This window comes from Phaethon lepturus, unplaced genomic scaffold, assembly GCF_000687285.1.
Source record: "Phaethon lepturus isolate BGI_N335 unplaced genomic scaffold, ASM68728v1 scaffold39939, whole genome shotgun sequence".
NCBI classification, from domain to species: Eukaryota; Metazoa; Chordata; class Aves; order Phaethontiformes; family Phaethontidae; genus Phaethon; species Phaethon lepturus.
The window spans coordinates 4,463-12,656 of record NW_010564827.1 but is presented as its reverse complement, the minus strand read 5'-3'; the positions used below and the strand labels follow the sequence as shown (position 1 = coordinate 12,656).

General features: G+C 38.1%; 1 protein-coding gene across 1 annotated transcript; it reads left to right on the top strand.

The window, feature by feature from the left end:
• Positions 1–3,737: 3,737 nt before the first annotated feature.
• On the top strand, positions 3,738–7,877 carry TCEANC (transcription elongation factor A (SII) N-terminal and central domain containing). Its single transcript, XM_010294993.1, has 2 exons — positions 3,738–3,766; positions 6,558–7,877. Exon 2 carries the CDS (start codon positions 6,566–6,568, stop codon positions 7,646–7,648), a length of 1,083 nt encoding a protein of 360 aa, XP_010293295.1. The 5' UTR covers positions 3,738–3,766; positions 6,558–6,565; the 3' UTR covers positions 7,649–7,877.
• The last annotated feature ends 317 nt before the right edge of the window (positions 7,878–8,194 follow it).

The following is an 8,194-nucleotide window of genomic DNA, read 5'->3' as shown; positions in this document are numbered from 1 at the left end:
TTCTTACCTCTTGGAACTAAGAAGACAACAACAGTGCTGACTGGGTACAAGTCAATTAACTTTACAAATAGTTGTTCAGCAGCATTTGCCAAATAGCATTAAATCAGGTAGAAAAGTGATTAAATTCCAAATTTTAAAAATGTGGAATGAAGGAGCAATGTACAGGACAATGACTGGATAAGGGGTGGACCCTTTCCCTCCTGTCTGTATCTCAGCGTCTTTGGACTTAGAGGTTTTTTTGTGAAACTTAGGCAAATAGATTCCCTAAAAAAGTGAAGTCTCCTCAAGGTCATAGGGAAATTGTTTTATCTTTTTCCTTAACAGGCTGGAGTTTCTCATTATGCACATTTCAGAAGACTCCATGGGTTTGCTATGCTACAGCTCCCTCAAGTGGTAAAATAATTTCCCATTTGGAATTGCAGCTCGGTTTCTGTGAGGTGCTTTTGCTTCAGAAAGTTTTGAGGCTTCCCCCAACTTCTTCTTTGTTCTATCTTTTTCTTTTTTTTTCCTCCCCCTCGCCCTGTCCCCCGCAAATACTGAACATTATGAACAGCTGCTTAGTACTGCTGCGTTATCAGAGAAGTAGAGGTGTGGGTTAAAGGGTTGTGATCATGGTCTTTATCCTGCAGCTGACCTATTGAACCAGCTTGGGCAGGCTATTTCACCTTGTAAGCCTCACTTGTGTCATCTGAGAACTAGAGAGAATGATAAATGTTTGTAGACCACCTAGAGTTGTTTTAAACTCTTATTTCTGTATTTTTTTTAAATAACTTAATCAATGATTGTGCTTATCTGACATAGCAGAAAACTCAAAAATCCCTCAGTGGGCAGTCAGAGATCTGGCAGATGTCTAGAGTATCACAGACTTCCACTATTCTTTCTACAAAGTAACAAAGCATACCTGCAGGTTTTGCCATAATTCCACGAACAGCAAAACCCTGATTTATGGTAGAAACATTGGAGTTCAGGCAACAGGAGTCTGAGCAGGAAAGAACTCGGGCTTGCTATTACTTAGGTTCCTGGTGAACTTTGGCTAGAAAATACACTCCATTATTACCACTGCATCAGTAATTTCTTGTTTCTCCCTGTAAGAACATGAAAAACATGTTTTCTACAGTTGTCTGAGGAAATCATGTTGTGCCTTGATTAGAGAAGCAGAAGAGGTCCTCGACATCCAGACTTAGTATGAAATGCTACTCAGGATTCCCAGTATTAAAGAGGAGCTCTGCCTCATCCTTTCAAAGAAGATACCAGTAGTAAAACGAACCATTTCATAACCTTATATGTTCTTTATAAGTTCAGAAATCCTTGTTTAATTTCTGATCCTGTAAAATAATGGTGTCTGCCAATCTTGGTGGTAAATCCAGTCCATGTTTGACTTATAGGGCAACAAATGCACAAACAACTTTTTTTTTTTTTTTGCCACACTGCCTTTTAATTTGGAAGCTGAGATTAAATTTATGATTGAGTAGTTAGCATAGTATTTCAGATATATGTATTACTTTTCTTCTTAAGATTCTTGAAGGATCTTAAAATCCTCTGCAAACTAGGTACACACAAGAAAGCCAGTGCCATTCCAAGAATGCTTTCCCCCCAGAACCTCTCTATTGCCACTGACATGTTTATTACATTTATTTAGTGGTTTCTCTGCTGGCTGTTTCTCGTGCTTCTGCCAGTTACCAGTGGATATCCCACTCCATTGAAGTAATTAATTATGGATTTCGTTCTGTTATTGTTATATATTTTTGAGGTCTTATGTTTTCTGTTATTTGTACCTAGCTTTACTTCATAACTTTGAAGGGAGTCACTCAGTCTTACCTCTTTGCTATATGTTGTGCCTGTTGAGCAAAGCATTCCCTCAGAAATTATTGTTTTGACTTAAATGTGAGTAGTCTGTTAAGTGGTTGAATTTCTGAAATTATTTTAAAATAATTGTTCATATTTTCATATTCATATTCTGTTTTGTTTGTTTATTTAACTGCTGCCATAACATTTATGTACTTTAATTTAATCGCAGAATCATAGAATCATTACAGTTGGAAAAGACCTTTAAGATCATCAAGTCCAACTGTCAACCCAACACCACCATGCCCACTAAACCACATCCCGAAGTGCCATGTCTACACATTTTTTGAACACTTCCAGTGATGGTGACTCCACCACCTCCCTGGGCAGCCTGATTCAATGCCTGGTAAACTTGAAAAAGTCAATGCATGACTGAGAAGATCTTAAGATTTCTAATAATTTAATTTATTGCCTTAGCACATGTGTGGAAAAAGTCCTAAGGTAGAACATACATACTGCATTTAATCCAATCTAAACGAGCCTTTTGTATGTCAGGTAGAGGGTTATAAAAAAACCAAGCCAGGTTGTCTTAGACCTGCCTGTTAGGAAAAAAACATCTTAGTGTGGGGTGGTGAGTTAGCATATGTCAGCTCTTTCCCAGAAGCTGTAGGTGTCTGCTAAGAGGAAGGTAATTCACTGTGAGTGTGTGGCAGAATGGCTGCGTTCTTGCTGCAGATGCCAACGCCTAGGCTCCAGCTCCCCTCGGAGGCTTTGTGTTAGTCACCCCAGCTGCCAATGCTCACTCATAGCCGTGGGGCCAAAGGAATCTTTTTTCAGCCATATCATTTTCTTGTGTGGGATTGGCCACAGAAACAGGCCTGTCTTCGCTTTGCTACCCTGATGTGGGTGCCTAGGGACAGTGGATAAGCATGAGTGAGGACCACGACCATAAAGCAGATGATATCCATGGACTTTATGCACCGTTTCTTACGTACAGCTCCTTGCCCTGCAATATTAGAGAGGAAACTTTCTATGAAGCATAGTCCTCAATGAAAGATCAAAATACTTCACCTTTGTCACAGTAGAAAGTATATGCATGGACAAATTATCAGCAGAGCAGTTTTTGTGTAGTTATTTCTTAGCATGTCCATAGCCTGTATACTAAATATTGAGAATTCATGAAGTCATCTTGCATTTGGATATTTTATGGTATGTGTAGCATAATACAAGAAACTGAAGAAAATTACATTTGAAGTGGAGTTTGTTGGAAGAAGCAGAACTGATTCTAAGGCAATCATACTGGTTGAGCATATAACTGTGTCACCAGCTCTGCCCTAGATTGCATGGAAAACAGTAAATGCCAGCAGATCATAATTTTCTAATGTCAGCCACTTAGTGTTCGGGAGACAGGGAACCGTCCCGCTGTAGTGATGGCTGCCCTAGATAGGAAGACACCACTTTCCGCTCTCACAGCCTCTGCGTGTTCCTGCAGCAGAACAGATGAGGAAGAATGCACTTATATTTGCTTTTCGGTATGGTGATGCATAGAGTTCAACTTAAGTATTTGAACAATGCACACTGTTTCTCTCAGTCTAAAACTTCTTGAGTAGTAAATCAGTTTCTGTAAAATCCATTACTGAGGTTTTGCAGGACTTCAAAATGTCAGGCAAGAATGAGCTGTTTAAATACAGGTCAAGTGAATGCAGAGATCATTCGCTGTGGAGGTTGGTCTGTGGTTCAGAGTAATAGGAACAGATGAAGGTTTATGCGCTCTCTCTCTCTGTGTCTCTGTCCTTTTCTTTTACAGAGCTCCAAGGCCCTACCTGAAGTTTGAACATCTGTCATGCAGAAAACAGGTTAGCTGGGCTGGTGGTCATAGAAGGGAACACGCAAATTACCCAGACATATGGCTTGTCCCTCCTCTCCCCCCATTCTCAGGGGATATCATCAAGGAAGCAGTGATGGTGCAAGAAATCTGCTTGTGAGTTCCTTTAAACGTGGATGTGTGTAGCTAGCCTTGTATCAGCCTATATCAGCCAGATGACTTTTTCTAGAGTAGAATCAGGATGTATGCAGCTTCAGACAAAACACTGGTTTTGTGCACAAATTTAGAAGACTAGCTCCTAAGAAAAGAGGAGCACTTAACACACCCTTCAATTCTGCATTCTACATTTAATTCTCGTTTTCAGCAAACAGGAGAGTAATGTCAGTAGTGTTAACTCCTTGTGTGTGTAAATTTGCACAGAGCAATGCACTGAGCATTTTTTGGTCAAAGGGCTTGATAAAAAGGAATCAAAAGGAAATCTTATTCAAGCCATGAGACTCCGCATTCTGCAATCCCCTTTTTCTTTTCATTTGACACGTGAGAATATATGGGAACATGCTTTAATAATGCTATGGCTGTAAGTAAATAGGTACTTCTTAGGATATAGAGGGATGTGTCTTTAACTTTAAGAATTTCCAAAAATAGCGATTAGGGCAGTTAGGAGTTTATAGACGTCACTGTTTTGAAACTGTTTTTCAGGTGTCACTGGTTTTGAGCTGCCCTGCCTTGATAATCAAACTGTAATATGATGCCGGAGCTAGGAAGGGAAAGGGCAATGGTGAGGACCTCAGTTAAAAGTTTACTAGTCCAGCTTGCTTCCCTGTTAGCAGCTATCAAGAGAAACTTTTGGAAGAGAGAGAACATGTGATCTCTTGCATAGCAAGTGGAAGGGCTGAGGGTCAAGCAGGAACCAGAATGGTGTTTGGGGGTTAAGATCCACTGAGTTATGTCAGGCTTACTTACTTAAACTTATTGCAGAGTAGCCCCAAGCTTTCCCAATAAAATATGTTCAGGCCTAAAAACTGGCATCTCCACCGGGTGCTTGAAAAAGTCATTTAGGTCAGTGTTTTTTTGTCAGATACCATGCCCACATTAGTTGGTTAATTTTATTCTTTTGAAGTAACAAAGGCTCGAGGAAAAAGTCTAAAATGAAAAAAGAAACAATTCATAGGTATCTCATCTGTCTGCTGTAGAAGTTAATATTAACTAAAACAATATGAGTGTGGAAGTTTTCTTAAACTTTCTAACTTTCTATGTTTTAGGGCTCATTCTTAATGCATATATCTCATTTCTGCATGTATCATTGATTCTCCATCATACAGGCTACAACATATACACAGCAATGGCAAAACCAAACAAATCTGTGAAAAAATAGCTGTGCTACACATTACTCCCTACTGCAAATTAGTCTTCCATTCCCTTCTAAAATATTTTTCTAAAACCTATTAACTTGGTTTGTTATGAGAAACCAAGTGGAATCTTGCAAGTTTTATTAAAAACAAAACTATAGATAGCAAACATCTCAGCATTTATTATAAAGATTTGTGAAAACATTTTACTAAGTTAGGGTTTAGTTAGAGGAATGACTGATTTAAAAAAAAACAACCAACCAATCAAAACAAAACAAAACACAAAATCCAACCAAATACATAACCTCCAAAAACCAGCAACCAAAAAAGTACCTTACAATGTGGAGTTTTTGGACCCACCTTGATTTTTCTGTTATTCTGTATCATTGCAACTTGTACTGAGTTCATTTTTAGTCAGATGCTTGAAAATGGAAAAAGAGGTTTAAATGCAGCTTCCCAAAACTTGAGACATAAGCCAGTTTTTCTGAGGGGGGTTATTTTGCACATGCATTCTGGAAAGATGGCAGCAATGATCTCTGGGTTTGGGGTCTTGCAGAAAACCTTAACGTCATTACAACTCTAGATTAAATTAGTGCAGTGTTTACTTACAAGTCTGCCTTTGGAGATGAGTGGGAAGCTAGTACAGAATGTATTCAGCAGTGTGAGGGCATTAGGTTATTCAAATAGCTGTTACAGCAGAACGTCCCAGACATGGTTTTTAATAGACTTTTAATTTTTAATAGGCTTTACATTTGTGTGATAGAAAAACAAACTGATTCTCTGAAAACAAAATTTTATTAAATTCAATTTCTTGACACTAATACTGTAAAAACTAACTGTAAAAACCCTACTAATATTTTTATTGTTTCTGTGTATGTATGAGGAAGGACCTCATACATACATAACCTCCTTTTCTTTTTTTTCTTTTTTTTTTTTTTTTGTTGGAGAAAGTGTCCTTTGATAAGAGTGGCTAGATTTTAAACATCAACAGGTGTTTTTCTGGTGCTTTTGGTAAAAAATGATGAATTTCAGAACTGATTGCTCCTTGGTAGTCCAGTGATGGTAGAGTCTACTAATGCAGAAAACGCTGCCAAGTCTGCCTGTAATCTCGTACAGCGGAGTGGTTGTGTAGTTATCTACCTTCTTGTAGCAGTTGAGAATCTCCCTGTGAATTTCTGTTGTGGTGTACATGCATACAGCAAATATGATTAAATTTTTATTATGCTGGAAGTGTCTTTGTCAGTGTGTTTTTTGGCAAAACACTCTGCTTTTCCTTAAAAATTAGTGTCACATCCTACTTTTTAAATTGTTGACCCTACACCAGCAGAAGTCCCTGGGCCCTTCTTTCCACCAGGGTTTTTCTTGCATGCGTTAGACTAGCATGCCCACGTGCACTTTCCCAGGACCCAGGCTCCTCTGTATTTTGCATTTGCTCCACTAACTCCACTATACACCATTTTAAGAAAAAGTTGACAAAACAAGTAAGATTATATATAAGTAAGATAGTGTAAAATAGCAATAAAATCTTGTGAGAATATAGAGAAAATGAATTATTGTCATAACTGCAGTAAATATGATAAATATGTTTTGGCTTTCAGGTTTAAAAATGTCTGACCAGAAAAATATTATACACAGAGCCCATTGTATTGAAAAGCTACTGTCTGAGAACAATTTCCAAGATGTTGAGGGTCATCTTAAAGAGCTGGAAGATGTTGGTATGACTATAGAGCACCTTCAGGGGACAGAAGTTGCCAAGGCTGTATACAGAGTACTCAAGATCTGCCCTTCAGTAGAGTTGAAAAAGCAAGCAAAGCAGTTATTGTCAAAGTGGAAAGCACTTTACAAGAATAACTGTGTTCAGTCAATGCAAGTTAAAAAATCAGTTTCTGTGCATGTGGAAGAGGAAATGGAACATCTCAGTGTGGTTCCTAGAGAGCAGTCACTGTCTGAAGGACCATGTCAGCAGGAGGCATTAGATGCTACTAGTTCTAAAATTTTGGTCCCGTTGCAAGCTGTTAAAAATGTGGTACATAATGACGCAGAAGGCAGCATGAATCAGCTTTCTTCTTTTGAGGAACAACATGCTGATAATGAAGATTCTAAACCTCTTGTTAATGATGCAAGTCTGCAGCAGGATCCGATGCGAGCTCTGAGGCATAAATGCAGAGATCTTCTTTACAAAGCTTTGACTGGTTCTGACAAAAGCGAAGAAGAAACTGATAAATGGCTAGAGCTATCTAAAGAAATCGAAGAACATGTTTTTGCTCTTCATGCTAAAAATGACAGAAAGTATAAAAATTGTATCAGAAGCAAAATCTCTAACCTGAAGAACCCTAAAAGCTGCCACTTAAAACATAATCTTTTTTCAGGGACCTTGAGTCCAAAGGCTTTTGCTGAGATGACAGTGATGGAAATGGCCAGCGATGAACTGAAACAGCTCAGGGCTCTGTACACAGAATCATCCGTTCAGGAACATCAGCTTCCACAAGTTATTAATGGCACGCAGACAAACAAAATAAAGTGTAGGCGCTGTGAAAAATTTGACTGCACTGTCACTATGATTGCCAGAGGAACTCTCTTTCTTCCAGGTTGGGTGCGAAACACAAATCCAGATGAACAGATGTTGACTTACGTTATTTGTAATGAATGTGGAGAACAGTGGTATCACAGCAGATGGGTTTGTTTGTAATGCTATCCCTCTTTAATAAGTGGTTAAAAACCATGGATATGAGAAAGTATTTCTGTTGAAACTGTATAATTTAAAATTTTGTATTGATATTATGTAGGTACTGCCACTAAAAAGTGCAAAATCAATTTTTAAAATTTGCTATTATTTTTGAAGATGACTTGAATAAATCTATATGTTTTTAAGTAATATCAATATGTAAAGAAATAAAAGAAAAAAGTGAAAAAATGGTAATGGTATCTGAGAGAGGAATAACGCCCTAGTAAGACAATTAAAAATATTCCAAGTGCTGCAGGTTTTTTCCCAAGGTACTGAGTACTTGGAACTTTCATTATCTTCAGGAGGAGGTCTTTCATAGAACGTAAGTTTTGTTTACAGTAAACAAACTGTTTCTAAAACTGCAGTTCACATGCGTGCATTGCAGAATGTTCAGCATGGATTCACTTAATTAAATCAATTTTTGCAAGTGTAAGATTATTAAGTTGGTTTAAGAGGTAATGTGTAAAAGGAATGAAAAATAGAGTGTAAAAGGGGGAGAAGGCAGCTAGC

Excerpts from the sequence above, each read along its gene's own strand:
- TCEANC (XM_010294993.1), top strand. The coding sequence starts at position 6,566 with ATGTCTGACCAGAAAAATATTATACACAGAGCCCATTGTATTGAAAAG.